At 42.8% G+C, this 18,955-nt stretch overlaps 1 protein-coding gene across 1 annotated transcript; it reads left to right on the top strand.

The window, feature by feature from the left end:
• The first annotated feature begins 1,237 nt into the window (after positions 1–1,237).
• Positions 1,238–2,006, top strand: LOC147281698 (zinc finger protein ZAT11-like). The gene has a single exon (XM_086247630.1). It carries the CDS (start codon positions 1,271–1,273, stop codon positions 1,826–1,828), a length of 558 nt encoding a protein of 185 aa, XP_086103756.1. The 5' UTR covers positions 1,238–1,270; the 3' UTR covers positions 1,829–2,006.
• The last annotated feature ends 16,949 nt before the right edge of the window (positions 2,007–18,955 follow it).

The following is an 18,955-nucleotide window of genomic DNA, read 5'->3' as shown; positions in this document are numbered from 1 at the left end:
TTTTTACAACCATATAAAGATCATTCAAAATAGAGTATCTGAAATTACCAATTTTTTCTAGAAAATTTTCAGATTTTTCAATCTTCACTAAACTTCAATTCTCTTTAATTCTAATACTCCAAATTGGCTCCTATGACTAAGAAATGATGAAATATAACTTATACTTCAATTATAATCAAAGAAAACACAACCAAAATGATTTAAAATCATAATTTAAAAAAAAATATCGTTGACCAAAATTGAACTTAAAAAAGATCGTGAACTAAAATTGAATTAGCTATAAAATAAGTGGACCAAATTTGTAATTTCCTCAAAAATCTTACGAATACACAAAATTCTTGTGAAATGTTTTGCTGCTGACCATCGTCTCTAACAGACCACATAATTCCTTTCCCACATATAGTGGTCGTAAGCATGAAACTTATCACCTGCTATAACGTGTCTGATGCAGTAGTAGTTTTCAGTTTTCACACTAAAAAATGGGTAATAAAATTAGATGATTAGGTGCATCTGTTCAGTTGCCAACTCTTTTCTGCGATTTTATTTGGTAAGGACTAAGGACCTATTTTTATCATCCTTCATTGTTAAGACATTTAGGTGTGTTTCTGTGTGCCTTCAGACAAAAAGTGCACCCAGACAGATTTCAATGTTGGAACCACCTAAAACAAAACCTTCGAAGCTGCAAAGAAGCTTCCTTCATATTTCATAGGGACAATAGATTAGCTCACCACTCACGACTCGCTGCAAACTTGTTTACTGGTCCTCTTTGTGTATCTGCTTGAAATCTAAGTCTGGCCAACGCTCACACGCTGTATATAAAAGGATAAACAAAGGATAAACTACTGAACATTACATCACGTGGAGATATCTATATCTACTATTCCATTACATTCGTCATTCGTTACAAATAACACAACGCTGTCCAAGTCAAAGTCAAAGAAAAAAGGTCAAACTCTACAATTACCCAAAAACCCAACACTCCATCTTAGCCCTTTGGGTTCCTTAACGTGGACAAGGGCAATTTAGTCATTCCAGCCAAGTGAAGCAAATGACTCCACTCTTTGATTATCCAAAACCCTTAAACCCAACACTCCATCTTAGCCTTTTGGGTTGCTTAACGCGGACAATAAGGACAATATGGTCATTTCATCTAAGTCAAACAAATGACTCCAAACCCCTATAAATACCACAGCTTGATGGCTTTCATTTCATTTCATTTCTTGCATACATATCTTCACCAGCACAGACTGCATTTATAATTTGCTTAGCCATGAAGAGGACGAGAGAAGATGAAGGAGGAATGATGATGATAAAGGGTTTGGACATGGCAGAGTGTCTAATGCTAATCTCTTGTGGGCTAGAGACCAAGCTCGTCAAAAAAGGTTCATCCCAAAACGGTGCGTTCGAGTGCAAAACTTGCAAGCGCCAATTCCCATCGTTCCAAGCTCTTGGTGGCCACAGAGCAAGCCACAAGAGGCCAAGAACAACAACAACATCAATGGGTGGTGATGGTGATGGTGATAAATTGGGAAGCTTGAGTGTGGTGATGGGCAAGCCCAAAAAGCACGAGTGCTCCATTTGTGGGCTAGAGTTTGGCATGGGACAAGCTTTGGGGGGTCATATGAGGAGGCACAGAGCCACCTCCATGGGCTTGGGCTTTTCTTCTGGGCCTCCTCCGGCAGCGGTTGTTTCGAAGATTCCGGTGCTGAGAAGGTCGATGAGTAGCAAGAGGGTTGTGTTCTTGGACTTGAACTTGACGCCTTTGGAGAATGACTTGAAGATTTTGTTTGGGAAGATGGCCCCAAAAGTTGATCCTTTTGTTTCATAATACCATCTCACCAAGACACCAACTCACCAATATTGTATTCTCTATTTTTTTTTTTTTTTATGAATTCCCATTATTTATTCTTTCATTAATTTTTTTTTTTTCTTCTGTACAATGTAATTCAATACTTACCAATTCTTTAACTTAATTCATTTATAATAAGATGGGAGTTTCTTTTTTTATTCTCATGAGATCATAAACATTCTAATGTTATCAGATGGACACTTCATAAGGAACATTTTGTTAAGTTAAATTTTGACTAGCTAGTTCTATTACACACACACATATATATATATATAGGAATAGGGGCATCAACACAACCTTATTATTTGTGATTCCATTTAGTAATCTTGTTTTTTTAGGTTACGGACTTAGGTCAAACAACCATCTCAGTTGTTTGAATGTAAAATTTTAAGAGATGGAGTACTTGGTTATGATAATGCCATAACAGCTGTCCTTGTTGAATATCTATTCATTCCAAAAATTTAGGCTAATAGGTGGACAAACTCAACAATTATATATGGATCTTATTAGGCACCCATTCAATGTGAGCACTGAGACTAGTTATGCATAATTTATGTTAAAGATAATCTATACTTAGATGATTATAATACTATATTGACAAATATCCAAAAGTTTTAGTTATTAGATGAGCAAACTCATGACCTATATATATAGTCTTGTTAAACACTTAACCTGTGTTTGGCCAAAAAAAAAACACTTAACCTGTGAATTTACAAAAAAAAAAAAAAACACACTTAACTCGTGAAATTAACAAGTGCTCAACAGTCTTTATAAAACTTGGGCCTTGACATACAATGTACTCATTCAAGATCATTTAATCTGCTTCTTTATAGTTGTCAACAATTTGCACTTTGGTACATGTTTGACTCCTCTAGATGTTTCCGAGGTTATCCTTACTCTTTTATAAGATTTCTTTTTTTTCTTCTTAAGAAAAAAAAGCTGGTCAAACAGAATAAAAAAAATTAAAATACGATTTGACTGCCTTTGTGGGCTAAGTCCATCTTTAAAAGGTTGTTCCAAAGGGAGAAGTCAGAGGTCCATTCAAATATGCACTTCTCGATTATGGGCTTTCCTCTTTGACATTGGGCTTCGAAGTTGAAACACCCAACTATCTGCTTAGTACACTCAACATCTGAAAAAATTGCAAAATTTCCAAAAAGAATACTAATGCACCCCCTTAACTTTCAATTTCAAACTTATGTCATCACTAAAACTAATATATATAGGTTACATTTAAATTTCCAACTTACATGACCTTATTATATTGAATTATACAATTCTTTTTTTAATATAATGCTACTTGCATGGAGTCTTAGCTATAATTTTCTCATAGCTAGCGATGAAGGACCTTCATCGGTATTAACCGTATTATTCCTGGCTGAATTGGGAGGAGGAAAAGAAAGTTACGTGAGCTATCTTTTCAGAGCCATGTCAGCATGCACATTTATATATATATATATATGTGTGTGTGTGTGGGTCCAACGCCATAAATTTGGGTATATGATTTGAGCCACTTATTATATATAACTACGTACACGCCACAAAGTAAACTAAATTGTCAATGACATGCATGTATATTTATATATATATATATATATATAATAAGTGTGATTAAATAAAAAGATAATTAATATTTTCGATAAAAGCATATAAATAGTTGTTATTATAATTAAATAACTAAATGATTTTCGTTTTTAAAATTTTTTTACAGAAAAGATATTTGAAGTATGGCTTAAAAAATGAACACTTTGGATTTTGAAAATACATTATGCAGTGGATGTAACAGGGTAGTTGGTTAGCTTTGTATTAATTTACTAACCAATTAAGTTTAGAATATTTATATATATATATATATAAGGGTCTGGGTTAGTAGCTAGGTTCAAGCAGTACTATAAACTACTATTACTTTTCCTTGCAAGAAAATAAACCAAAATTCCGGCAAATTTTTGTTTTTCATATGTGTAATTGTGCACATAAACATTCTGAGTTATGTGTAAGTTTCTTTACACCACACACATTATGATATATTTTGGTTCATAAATCTATACCTTAATATAAAAAAAAAACCTATTAAAATTTAAAGGTTGTTGATGCCCAAAAATGGTAGAGCAGTCAACGTCGAGTCGAACCACGTAGGCCCGTTGACCCACCACTGAGCGGATGACACGTCGAAGTGGGGCAGGAACGGGTAGCTGGGTCCGACTGGTGAGTAATGAGAGAGAATGATATCCAAGCACCCTGCACAGGTACACAAAAGTGAGCGGGAAGGGCACCGGTGTGGTGCCGGCCAAAGCTCCTCCGACGCTCAAGTCAGTGTTCAGAGAGATCTGAAAGCAGAGTGAGTGAATAGTATAATAATGATTTTAGTTGTTCTTTTGTGACAAGAAGGTACCTCTTTTATAGTACCTTTGGAAGAGTGTCAACCAATCCGGTGACGACACGTGTCCTTTGTGGTGACTTGCACTGTAGGAGCGCCACGTGGCACCGGTCTCGAGGATCCGGGTTAGTTGACACGGGCCGGGGGCCCGGGAGGCTTGAGCTTGGGAGGCCGGAGCCTAAGAGGCCGGGGCCCAGGGGGCCGGAGCCCATGAGGCCGGAGCCTAGTGGATCATGGGCTAGGAGCCCAGGAAGGGCTTAGTCTTTTGGGTCTAGGCCCAAACAGCACGGTGTTGGGCCTTGTGTGACTTGTCGTTATGCCGAGACGATTAATCATACGAACAGAAGTCCCCCAAGTTTCCGAGCAAAAGATACTTCTTGGTTGGGAACTTTGTACACAAAAGAGTCCGAGCAGAACGACAAGTAACCACACACTTGTTCACACTTGTTCCTGCTTAAGCTACTGTTTAGAAGTCCCCCAAGTTCCTTAGCAAGAAAAGCTGTACTGCAGGAAAGCTTGGGGGTTTAGATGACACTTTATTTCTTTTTTCTTCTTCTTTTTTTTTTTTTTTTTTTTTTTTTGAATTTCTGATCACCCTGTATTCCGAGCAGTAGACACTTTATGTAATCCCAGTAAACCTCGTCCGACTGTAATGGTGGGATGTTGCCGTCTGTAAAAAAGATTGTAGAATTACAGTGTAGAGCTCAGATATAAAGGACCCACCCCAAATCTCATATTTGTTACTGTAGAAGGCCCGCTGCAAGACGGATAGTGGCTCAACCTCATCGCCAATCACCCGGTCATCCCTCCCCTTCTTCAGGGATCCTCCAAAGTCTGTCACTGCCTGCTGTGCCAGACGATCCTCCTCTGGGGCTGGATCAGACGCAGTGGCTGTGGCTGCCCTCTTGCCCTCTCTCCCGGGCTCGGCCGCATCTAATACCGTCTTCCTTTTCCTCCCAGGAGAAGCCGCCTTCGGAACCTGGGTACTGGTAGACCCACTATGCCTCATACCCCCGGGCACCGTTGCACCTCTACTTGCATTCCCCTGGGACGAGCCACCTCCGGCCAACAGCGCCCCCATCATCATCCTCCTCTGAGCGGGCGGGGCATGACCAACCGGTCTACTTGTTTTCTTCGTGTTGGCCATCTTCACTGCAAGACCAAAATAAAATTCAATGAGCACAAATTATTATCTCATCAACTACTACTCCAAGAGGGGAAGTACAGAAGCTCACCTGGGACTCCGAAGCCGTACTTGGCCAACTTCTCAGGAGACAAGAGGTAGGCAGCGCTCAACTTTCGAGCAGGTTGGCTAAGCACTCTTCGCACCTCTTCCGCGCTATCCTCCGACAATGGAAGCCTCTCCCACTCACCCCCTGCAAAATCAAACAACAAAAGACGACTATCAGTATAAGCATAACATGAGCTAATAATCCAAGTGTACATAGACCAATGCATTGGCTCAGCCAGGCAACCTATTATGTGGAAATTCGTCGGCACTCTATACGTGGTCATCCTACCACTCCGGCCGAATTCCCAAGCTCCACTCGCGAAAAACCATTTTTTCTTCCATTCCTTATGAGCGTCCGGGTGGCTCACTTGTATTTGGCGAGTCGCACCATCAGTGAACTGCCCATTTGCCAACTGTGAGCAGTACATCCACCCTCGCAATTTGGGGCTCGATTTAATCTCAAACAAGTTTGAGAATTGAGCCATGGTCGGGGCATCATACCCCTCATCTCGGAACAATACATACAGCCCAATCAATGTTCTCCAACTATTGGGCGTCAGCTGAGCTGGTGCAATCCCTAACTTCCTCAACATATAATGGAAATAGGGGTGGAGCGGCAGCCTAAACCCATGGTGGAAACTCTTGGCAAAACACAAAATATGCCCCTCCGGCGGGTCACTCAAGACATCATCCTCTCCCGGGAGGCTCAGGTGGATATAATCGGGAATGTGGAACTCCACCCTCAATTTTTCAAGGTCCTCCTCCGTCATCCTATTCTCACACAACCCATCCACGGACCAGTAAGGCACACTGCGCCCACCCACATCATCACAACTAGTGGGTGTCTCTCCATCATCGCTGTCCTCACTACCAGTGCCTTTTCCCTCACTTCCCATCACCATGGACAAGCTCTCCTGGACGGTCTTGAGTACTTTGCCCACCCCCACGTTTCCACAACCCATCCGGGGTCGGGGCATATTGGGCCTCATCGGCGTCCCATCACTTGCGGACGCCCGATCAGACTCCCCTTCTGTAGAACTGTTCTCATCTGAGGAAGCCATGAAATGTCCGACCTCAGCACACCTGCCCATCCAAGACAACACCATGGACATATCAGATCAATACCGGTTTCCTACCCCCCGTATGTGCTCGGATACACCCAGTTTGACAACATTCACCCTTTCACATGCTCAGCCACCAATCATTTATCAATGCCAGTATTCACAATATCAATTCAAGCAGACAAGCAATAAAAAATCAAGGCTTTACCTATGTTCCGTGGCTACAACGGCTCAGACGGGTTCCGACCCACTTCTCTTGCCTCCTCGGTACCTGGACAACAACACAACACCCAATAAATTACATAGTCAAAAAAAATGAAGGCATGTCGCCTACCCAGTGCTCGGCAAGGCTCCGACCCACTTGCACCTCCACCTGCCCCTACTCACATTATCCACAAAATTGACAAACAGAATTCCAAGGCCCGCCTCAGGCTGGACAACCACAGTTGCTCACAGTTCTCAATTTTCACAAGCAAAATCAATATATCAAGTGGGTAGAAAAATTCTTAATTGAATTACCTCAAAGTGTGGCAATTGACCCAACACGAGCAGCCCACTGCTGCAAGCAACAGCCCGAGCCGACCCTCTCTCTCCGATCCGAGCTCGACGAGCAGCGCAGACCACAGCTCCGACCCGCGCTGAGCAGCAGCACCCCCACCCCCCGCTGAGCAGCAGCAGCTCCCTCTTCTTCCACGTCGGTGCTTCTGACCCACGCGCAGCAGTGGTGCTCTTCTTCCAAGCTCGGATGCAGCCCAGACGAACCCGCAGCCTCCGCGCACAAACTCTCCGGCCCGAGCCCACCGCAACTCCGACCCGAGCCCCCTGCTCTTCTTCCGCTCGCCCGCTCCACTGCAGACCCGAGCCCAGCCCGCGGCTTCCACCCAACCCGCGCCTTGCAGCACTCCGAGCAGCCGCGATCAGCCACTCAGCCGCCCCCTGCAACGGCGACAATCCCAGCACCTCTGATGCGAGCCTCCGCCCCGAGTGAGATCCGGCCCGCCCACCTCCTTCCGGCCCGAGCTCTTCCCTCCGACCCGAGCAACGAACACCTCAGCCACTTCCGACCCGAGCAACGCTCCAGCCCGCGGCTTCCACCCGAGTCCCACACTCGTCCGAGCTGCCCGAGCTGCCTCTTCTCTTCCGCCCGCGCAGAACCCGACCCGAGCTCGCCTCTTCCTTCCGACCCGAGCCCTCCTCCTTCACGACCCGAGCAGGCCCCAGCCACCCCCTACTTTTTCCGGCCCGAGCCCTCCCCTCACAAATCCTACCCGAGCAGCTCTTCCTTTTTTCCTATTTCGAAAACACACTGCTCTTTGATTGTTTTTTGATAACACCCACTCTCTCTCTCCACAAGCCTTCTACAGTAACAAATATGAGATTTGGGGTGGGTCCTTTATATCTGAGCTCTACACTGTAATTCTACAATCTTTTTTACAGACGGCAACATCCCACCATTACAGTCGGACGAGGTTTACTGGGATTACATAAAGTGTCTACTGCTCGGAATACAGGGTGATCAGAAATTCAAAAAAAAAAAAAAAAAAAAAAAAAAGAAGAAGAAAAAAGAAATAAAGTGTCATCTAAACCCCCAAGCTTTCCTGCAGTACAGCTTTTCTTGCTAAGGAACTTGGGGGACTTCTAAACAGTAGCTTAAGCAGGAACAAGTGTGAACAAGTGTGTGGTTACTTGTCGTTCTGCTCGGACTCTTTTGTGTACAAAGTTCCCAACCAAGAAGTATCTTTTGCTCGGAAACTTGGGGGACTTCTGTTCGTATGATTAATCGTCTCGGCATAACGACAAGTCACACAAGGCCCAACACCGTGCTGTTTGGGCCTAGACCCAAAAGACTAAGCCCTTCCTGGGCTCCTAGCCCATGATCCACTAGGCTCCGGCCTCATGGGCTCCGGCCCCCTGGGCCCCGGCCTCTTAGGCTCCGGCCTCCCAAGCTCAAGCCTCCCGGGCCCCCGGCCCGTGTCAACTAACCCGGATCCTCGAGACCGGTGCCACGTGGCGCTCCTACAGTGCAAGTCACCACAAAGGACACGTGTCGTCACCGGATTGGTTGACACTCTTCCAAAGGTACTATAAAAGAGGTACCTTCTTGTCACAAAAGGACAACTAAAATCATTATTATACTATTCACTCACTCTGCTTTCAGATCTCTCTGAACACTGACTTGAGCGTCGGAGGAGCTTTGGCCGGCACCACACCGGTGCCCTTCCCGCTCACTTTTGTGTACCTGTGCAGGGTGCTTGGATATCATTCTCTTTCATTACTCACCAGTCGGACCCAGCTACCCGTTCCTGCCCCACTTCGACGTGTCATCCGCTCAGTGGTGGGTCAACGGGCCTACGTGGTTCGACTCGACGTTGACTGCTCTACCATTTTTGGGCATCAACAAAGGTTAAAAATGTATTTATATATCATGCATGTTTATATCATAGAATTATCCTTACTTTATATATGTACCTATCTTCAAAAGATTATTACTTACACGCTAACAAATGATCTTTCTTTTAGGTGACCGAAATTCTGATATGTGATTCAAGATTCTATATATAGAAAAATCTTCATCAACTTTATTTTGGGTCCGTTAAAAAAATTTAGCTCCACCATTACTGTAATTTAAATCAAAAGAAAGAAAAAAAAACTCAATTGATTAAAGCTCAAAATCGTTGCCCTGAGTTCAAACATGATTATGCTCGATCTCCCATATGCATAATTATGTATTGGGATGAATGATTAGAACACTCATTATCCTCTCCACTTGGTTAATGTTAGATCAGTTCGATCAGGACCACCTAATCATAATTGGAATGCTTAATATTAGAAGATATCATTACAATCATCTTGTGGTCATGATATCGATCAATATATGTTCTAATGCACTTTTTTGCAAATGGAGAGGAGATGCAAATCCCACTTACCCATTAATACCAACTTAACAATTAATGGTTGCTTTTTAATTTTCGATCTTTTAGCTTTTCCATGAACTAATCCACTTAAATTTTGATACCGGCCATGTCATCTAATTATGGTCCAAAGTGACTAATTAAGTGAAGGTTTGCACATAATTTGCATATGTGCAACAAAGCTTAATCAATTAATATCTTTACACTGTCATATATGACTCGGATTTGTTTTTGTTTTTTGTTTTTATATGTGTCATATATGACTCGGATTGAAGATCAAACAACCCAAAAAAAAAAAAATAATAATAATTCATATTAATTTGGTCAGTCCATATTTATATGAGAACCATTAATTATGCTAATGATGCATATATTACCTTTTATATGCCAAAATCCATTACATGACAATGGAATATGCATAATGCAATATTGCTGGAATGAATGTGAAAATTGCAAGTTGAGCATAAACTATGCTTGACATGACTAGAATATTTACACTGATCTAATCCAATTTGCACCAACTGGATCTGAATAATGAACTAAATAGCAAAGTCAACCCCTCGGATCATTCAATCCACACCCAAATGTTTTCTCACTGATGACTTGTTGATTCTTATTCTCAATATTGTACGTACGTGGAGTTAAAAGCCGTCCAACCATGTTCATATTTTGACCAATATTGAGATTTAATTAATTTCTTCTTCATGAGCAAGAGGATCTTTGATTTTGTTCATGTGAGCTGCCTTTAATTAATGCAAGTTGCAAACCATGTTATTGAAATATGTCAATAATTTATCGTTGTCTAATATTTTTTTTTATTAGAATATCAAACATATTATATTATCATCAAATAATAAATTTATAATTTATATATTCAAGTAATAATTTACTTTAACAATAATTCACTGACAAAACACTCGTAAACTAAATGTTCCAACAAGCAAACTATAATGTCTCTAATATCAACATCGTGATTGTGAACTTGGAACAGAAATGACATAATTCTCTACCATAATCATACTATTTTATTTATGAATAACAAGATTAATTTCACTAATAATAAGTTGGGCCACTTGCTAGCTATAGCTAGCGCTGGTCAGCCATGACTTCATAGCAGCACTCCAATCTTAATAACAATTGAGGCTTCTCTGACCCAAAATCACTGGAGCATTCACTGATTATGAAATCAAAAAATATTACAGTAACTTTCTCGTATGGGTTTTGAGAGTTATTCATTTGTCCATTAAAATATGAACTTTCTCGTATAGCTTCATCTTCTTCATTCATGAGAGCTACTTTAGTGTGGTCCGATTCAATTTACTACGTGAATCATGTTTATTTATGCTGTCATTACCATTCTAGAAGATTAATTAAACTATTAAAGTAACCCAGAAACAAAGTTCTATATTGGAGCAAAGAGACAATCACAAACTAACGTCATTGCTTAGCTACCTAGTTAATTAATACTAGAAACATGTTTTCTTTCCGAAGTGATCGACAAAATGCCACAGAGAAACTATAGAAAACTCTTAATGATTCTAAGAACATCGATCACTTGCAGCAATGAAGTCGCCAAATTAATTTGTTTAATTGACAAATACACGCTAATGCGCTACCTGTTGAAGTGAGTTTCGAAGAAAATGATACATTTCAGCTTACAAATCATGTGACTATAACTTTAGCATATGCATGCCTTGCATTAATAATTAACCACTTTGGAAGCCATGCCAACATAACTTAATTATATTAATCTTCAGAACCATACTTTTTGGAGTTTCACGTCTGTTTATGGAGTAATTTAAGTCCAAAGTGGGATGATTAACAAAAAAAATATATTAATATTGTTGCATGATATGATAAAATTGAAGCCATTGATTGATTAACCACACGGTTTAAAGTTGTTGGTTGGTGGCGTTTATTTGATGATATTTCAAAGTATATATATATAAAACTCAAAAATAAAAAACATATATAACTTTTAAATTAATTTTGTGATGAAATACATTGATTAAAATTAGTCAAGTAAAAATAAAACGAGGAATAATGTTAATATATATGCATCCCGAAAGGAAATGGAGTTTGTTATTAGTTTAAATTGCAATTATCATTCTTTGAAGACCATCTGATGAAGGCTCTTTAATTTCAGTGGCCCATGGCAAAAAAGCTTCAAACTAGCTACTAACTATATATGTTCGAAAGTAAATTATATGATACCTTATTAATACATTTAATGTAAATTAAGGTAAGTATGCTGCGGATGACCCTCCATGTGCATAATTTTTAGGTTATGAGCCTCATGATTAGGACACTTAACCCTAATCATGCAATAGTACTACTGAACATTAACAGTTTGGTTGGCTTTCAAGTGTAGTTAATTATGGCAGCTTTTTGATCATTAACTAATCCACTTAATTTCCATAGCACCAGCATATGCATAATATTCCATATATATTATAAATATAGAATATTATATGTTAGAGCTGAACCTCTCCAATTAAGCATGGCCAAAAGATCAGTGCCATCAATCTTGACCGGTCGTGGAAATAACACCAACCTCTCACCTGATCATCGAATACATATGTATTCTAATTATTCCACGACATATATTCTTTTTTCTGACCAAACAAAAAACAAAAAAAAAGATTTATATTCGTTTTGCTTGTGAATTGATCGAAGTATATAAAATTAAAATCCTAACCCAAGCCATATCATAACAACAGGTTTCGGCTGGGAAAACATCAGCAAACCTGCCCTGTCAATTGCATGACTTTGTAAATTTAGTAGTTTATTAATTAGAGTTTTTGTATAATACAGATTAGAGATACTAGCTAGCTAGTTATATGGCATACAAACAAATTAATTTAATTTTTAAAATGAAAAAATAAATTAACTTGACAATATTATTTAAGTGTAGAAAGTGTATTTACATGTCAGAAAGAACAAACTATTATATGAGAATGTATCACCATATGACATGCTGACGTACTATTTCATTCAATGATGTTATTTAGATATTTATAATTATATATATGTTATAATTTAAGTTAATTAATAACATCATATTAACATGTCATGTGATATTACGATTACACACAATAACTTTTCATCAGAAAAACTAATAAGAAATTTACGAGATTGTTATAATAATAATGTTTGAAAAATTAAGAAAAATGACAGATGTTATCGCGTCTGAAATGTTCCATGCACATTATTGAAAAATATAGAATATCTTGGACTTGGAGGAGTATATATATAAGATCTTAGGCACTCTTAAACAGTACTGAACCAATTGGAATCTGCTGGTGGCGTAAGCCAAGAGATTAAAGCTAAAAGACCTGATCGGCTTCTTAATTTAGCCAATTATTGTACGCAGAGTCCACCAGGTGCCTTGATTTACAAGCACCATTATATATATATTGAGCTCAGAGACCTTTAAGTGTGATTAACCCACAAAATTAAGCAAACCTAAACAACATCGAAGAAACGTGTTGACTGACATTAATTGTCACACTTGCACACCACTTAGAGTACTGCATATATATATGTAACAGCTTAATTTTCTATATATAGATTGCTAAAAAAAAGTTGATCTTTTACAACTTTCTAATGAAACACCGGATTATATATGTTAAATAATGAGTACGGTACTACACCTCGATCTGTCGGCTTATTACGTTTGGCTTCTTCTTCTCAGTCATTATGTGCTGACTATACGCCACCTTTGACCTTAATTTGTACAGTATATATGGCAATTCCTCTCATTTGTTGAGAATAATAATATAAATTTTCACATCAAAGATTCAAAGTCTTGCATCATATATATTTTATTTTATAATGAGATATAAAATTTTAATTTTAATTTTTATTATTATCGATTGATTTTAAATTGAATGATTTAATTTCAATAAATTTTAACTCAACCTCTAAATTAGACAGACACAAACATGATAAATGGTGGCACACTAAATTAGGACGGACTAGACTTGACCTAGAATGATAAACGTACGAAGCACATATGAGCAGATAATGTTATATATATCTTTTAGGATCCACATACTCAATTTGTTTTAAATTTGACTTTTAATTTTAATCATATATATATGTATTATTCAAGTGTATGAAAAAAAAAAAAAAAGAAATAAATTCTTAGTATTTTTGGATCAACACTAATGTCTTGAATAATTATGCAAGCAATATTTCTGATCGATATAAGCTATATATTCATCATGTTTTCAAGCAAAGGTACAATGTAATTATCGTGAACTTGTGTAAGAAATAAAATATCACAGTAATTGCGCGCAAACATCATGTAATTTGGAAGGATTATATATTCTAAACAGTAGCTTATGCAGGAACAAGTGTGAACAAGTGTGTGGTTACTTGTCATTCTGCTCGGACTCTTTTGTGTACAAAGTTCCCAACCAAGAAGTATCTTTTGCTCGAAAACTTGGGGGACTTCTGTTCGTATGACTAATCATCTCGGCATAACGACAAGTCACACAAGGCCCAACACCATGCTGTTTGGGCCTAGACCCAAAAGACTAAGCCCTTCCTGGGCTCCTAGGCCTTGACCTCCTAGGCTCCGGCCCCATAGGCTCCGGCCTCCTAAGCCCCGGCCCCATAGGCTCCGGCCTCCTAAGCTCCAGCCTCCTAGGCCCCGACCCGTGTCAACTCACTCGGATCCTCGAGACCGGTGACACGTGGCGCTCCTACAGTGCAAGTCATCACAAGGGACACGTGTCATCACCGGATTGGTTGACACTCTTCCAAAGGTACTATAAAAGAGGTACCTTCTTGTCACAAAAGGGAAAACGGAAATCATTATTATACTATTCATTCACTCTGCTCTCAGATCTCTCTGAACACTGACTTGAGCGTCGGAGGAGCTTTGGCCGGCACCACACCGGTGCCCTTCCCGCTCACTTTTGTGTACCTGTGCAGGGTGCTCTGGATATCATTCTCTCTCATTCCTCACCAGTCGGACCCCAGCTATCCGTTCCTGCCCCACTTCGACGTGTCATCCGCTCAGTGGTGGGTCAACGGGCCTACGTGGTTCGACTCGACGTTGACTGCTCTACCATTTTTGGGCATCAACAGTTTGGCGCCGTCTGTGGGAACGTTACAACTTTTCCCCATTGAATTCTCTACCCTCAGTTGAGGTGCAAAAACCTTCCGAGCTTCCGAGCTCTCGAGCTTCCGAGCTCCCTAGCTTCCGAGCTATCGACCCTCACAATGTCTGACGGAGGTCCTATCCTCGACCAAGTCGACAACACCCCGCTGGTTGACAAGCGAGGCAAGAAGACTGCCGAGTCTGATCAGGAGGAGTACATCCAGCGACTGGAGGCTCAGCTCCGACGAACCCAGGAACAGCTCGATCTCCAAAAAGGTGCAACACAGCTGTATGAGCGACTCCTCCGCGACAGGGAAGAACATACCACTCCCCGGAGTGGTGAGAGGAGGAACCCCCATGACAGGGACGAACACACCACTCTCCGGAGTGGTGAGAGGAGGGATCCCCCCCGAAGGGACCAAAATGTTCCGCGCCAATTGGATGTAGGGCAAGGTAGCCATCCGCCCCCAGGTTTCCAAAAAAGACTTATCCACCCGGTCAGCCGGGCTCGATCTGGCGAGTATCCTACCCGCTCTGAAGAGTTCCACATTTATCGGGACTGTCGTCATCTGCTCGACGACAACCGCTCTCGGCGAGAAGAGCAGCGGACGAACCGGGGTGAATCCAACCCATGTTCCCAAGACTTGGAGGAAGAGCAGGCTCCTCGTCCCAAGCGACGACGGGGAGAAGAGCAGGTTTTCTCGGCTGGGCGCCGCGCAGAAGATGACACTTTCACAAGTGAGCAAGTCGCTGACTCCGGTAACAGCGGATCCCTTCCACCAGACCAACTCCAACAACTCCTCATGGACATCAGCGAACGCCTGAGGAGAGTGGAGGGGGGAAGTCGTGGTGGGCACCCATCTTTGGATATAAGGGAGCTACCTGGACCCTTCACAGCTCGCATCCTATCTACTCCCCCGGTTGGCGACGTCCGACCTCCCAAAATAACTCCGTACACAGGGAAGGAAGACCCATATGACCACCTCATGAGTTTCAGATCCGCTCTGGAATCTAAAGGTGCTGATGACATTACGAAGTGTCGAATCTTCCCTTCCACCCTCTCTGGCAGTGCAAGGGACTGGTTCTACCAACTTCCTCCGGGCTCGGTTGATTGCTTCAACGAGCTCCGAGAGCTCTTCCTAGGCCAGTATATCATCCAGACCGATAGAATCTACACCACGGATGACCTGACTCGAGTCCGACAGGGCAGCAGGGAATCCCTCCGGGAATACATCACTCGATTTCAGCTAGAACGATCTCGGTGTCGCGATTGTGATGAGAAGGTAGCCTTCGCTGCTTTCAAGGGTGGTCTCCTAGAGGGGGACTTCCTGTTTGAAATCAACCGCCGCAATCCGCGCACCTACAAGGAACTCATGCACGAGGCCATTGCCTATGCCACGGCCGAATTTAAAACATATGGGAAGAAGCCGCCTACTATGGATCGCCCAAGTACCGACCAGGCCATCATAGTGCCACCCCAGCCCAAGCCCTACTCGGGTAACCAGCATGGGGGGTCCGGGAAAAAGTTCAATAAGTTCACCAATAAACAACTTGGTGATGGTAGAGGTGGAGGACAACGAAGGGAGGAAACCTATCAGACATCCTATGCCTCCAGGTTTAAAGTCTATACAATTCTCACTGTTACTTATACAGAGTTGTATCCCCAGATCAAGGACATACTTCCTAAGCTCCCACCCCGCCCACCACAAACACGATACCGGGCTAACAAGAATTTCTTTTGCCTTTACCATGACGACCATGGCCATGACACCGAAGCATGCAGAGCTTTTAAGGAGGCAATAGAAACTTTGGTACAGGAAGGAAAGTTGGATGGTTTCATAGACAAGGAGGCCACCGAGAAGGCCAAAACCGACGGACAACGCCGGGGGCGGGTCAATACCATCTGTGGGGGCCCGACCCTCGCTGGCAACTCCAACAGGGCTAGGAAAGAATACGCCCGAAGTGCTCAGCAATGCTCCGGCGTTATGGCTGTAGACTTCCACCGTGGAAAAAAGACTCCTAAGCTCGGGTGGTCACCCATTTCCTTTGCTGAGGAAGAGGAACGTGATTTGATTTTCCCACACGAAGACCCCTTGGTCATCGAAGCCACCATAGCTAATTTTGATGTGGCTCGGATCCTTGTCGACTGTGGTAGCTCCGTTAACATCCTCTTCGCTCCAGCCTTCACCGCTCTTGGAATCGACCAGGAGAGGCTTGACCGGTCGATCGCTCCTTTGCTCAGCTTTTCGGGCGACATGGTCACCCCTCTTGGTGGGATCTACCTTCCCCTCACCCTCGGGAGGTATCCTTCGTCCGCTACCACAACTACTCAGTTTTTGGTGGTCGACTGCCCCACAGCTTATAACGTCATCCTGGGACGACCGGCCCTTAACCAATTGAGGGTTATGATCTCCACTCACTTACTTTTGATCAAGTTCCCGACCCCATGTGGAACGGGGGTAGTCAAAGGCAATCAAGTGTCAGCCAGGTCCTGCTATATAACTTCAGTCAAGAAGAAAAAAGAGGTCAAGCCCTCTATGGCTGTTTGTGTCTCCAACACCTGCCCTACCCCCGACGCCCTACAAAATCATTGAGGTCGTCCGTCCAGGCACATACAGGCTCCGCGCCACAACCGGCAAGGAACTCGGCCACCCTTGGCGCGCCGAGCACCTCCGCTACTTTTACAAGTAGACACATATTGTACCCCCCGGGGACTTTTTTCAATTTCATCTATGTTATCGCTTTAGTAAATGAGAGTCCTACCATGGACACATTTTTCTTCATTTTTATTCAAAGTGTTAATTGGCTGTATGGACCCCCGGGCCATCAGACATCCGACCCTACCCGTACCCGCCCCATGCATTCAAGGGAAGCCAAGTACCATGCATTCAGGGCGCGGCTATGGCAAATGCATTCAAGGGAAACTAAGTACCATGCATTCACGGAAGTCCTACCACGGACACTTTTTTCTTCATTTTTTCTCAAAGTCTTAATTGGCTGTATGGACCCCCGGGCCATCAGACATCCGACCCTGCCCATATCCGCCCATGCATTCAAGGGAAGCTAAGTACCATGCATTCAGGGCGCGGCTGTGGCACATGCATTCAAGGGAACTTAAGTACCATGCATTCAAGGGAAAATCAATCTCATGCATTCAAGGGAAACTAAGTACCATGCATTCAGAGAAAAATCAATTTCATGCATCCAAGGGAAACTAAGTACCATGCATTCGATAACATTCTGCAATACCATGTATTCAAAAGAAGGGCATCCTATCCCATAACGGGTTGGACACCCTCCAAATCATCCAAATATCATAAAGTACAAACTTAATAATCGAAAGAGTTTGTAATTTGGTACGGGTTACATCCGACCCGACCATATAACTTAAACAAAAATAGGGCGATGGTCCGCCCACCCCTGCCCCCGGGCCATGTTTGCTTCAAACATTTATTTGGGATCCTCTCCCATGTCATGCTCCCCGCCTGTGGATGCTCCATCCTCGGGCTCTCCCCCCTGGGTACCTCCCTCTGGGACGTTGGCATGCCCATCATTACTGCCAGCCCCTAACAGACCACCTGCTTGGCTCGGCTCAGCTCCTCCTCGCACTGCTCCAACTCTTGCCTAGCCTGGTCTGCCTTCTTCCTGGCCTGCAGTAGCTCGGCCTGCAATGCATTGATTAGGCTTCCTGCCCAGGCTCGAGCCCAGGCTTCCGCCCTGCTTACCACCCAGGCTTCCGCGCCGCGCACCCACTCAGGCTTCCGCGCCGCGCACCCACCCAGGCTTCCACGCCGCTGACACCAGCTTCCTCCGAGCTTCCGCCTAGTGCACCACCAGCCCCGGCCCGAGCCCAGGCTTCTGCCCCGCACACCTGCCCATCAAAAAAAAAAAAAAAAAAAAAAACAACCAAAAATCAAGATGGGAAGTACTCGGAATACCAAGACAACACTATGGACATATCAAGATCGCTACTGGTTTCCCACCCCTCATATGTGCTCTTCCACCCCCAAATTTACAACATTCACCCTATCACTTTTCACATGCTCAGCCACCAACCAGTTATCAAAGCCAATATTCAAAAAATCAATTCAAGGGGAAGAGCCATGACAACCCATGCCTTACCAGTCTTCCGCGGCTTCAACAGCTCAGACGGGTTCCGACCCACTCATCTTGTTTCCTATGTACCTGGCAAAAAACACAACAATATCCAATAATTACAAAGTCCAAAATGTAGGCGTGTGGCCTACCCAGGGCTCGGCAAGGTTCATACCCACCTGCCCCTCCACCTGCCTCTACTCACATTATCCACAAATTCACAAACAGAATTCCAAGGTCCGCCTCAGGCTGGACGACCACAACTTCTCAAAGTTCTCAATTTTTTCAAAGGCACAATCAATATATCAAGTGGGTAGACA

The sequence above is a fragment of the Dryas octopetala genome, chromosome 6 (assembly GCF_963921425.1).
Source record: "Dryas octopetala chromosome 6, drDryOcto1.1, whole genome shotgun sequence".
NCBI classification, from domain to species: domain Eukaryota; kingdom Viridiplantae; phylum Streptophyta; class Magnoliopsida; order Rosales; family Rosaceae; genus Dryas; species Dryas octopetala.
This window is presented reverse-complemented; position numbering and strand designations above follow the sequence as displayed.

Bases quoted from the DNA above. Each gene is read 5' to 3' on its own strand.
- LOC147281698 (XM_086247630.1), top strand. From the start codon at position 1,271: ATGAAGAGGACGAGAGAAGATGAAGGAGGAATGATGATGATAAAGGGT.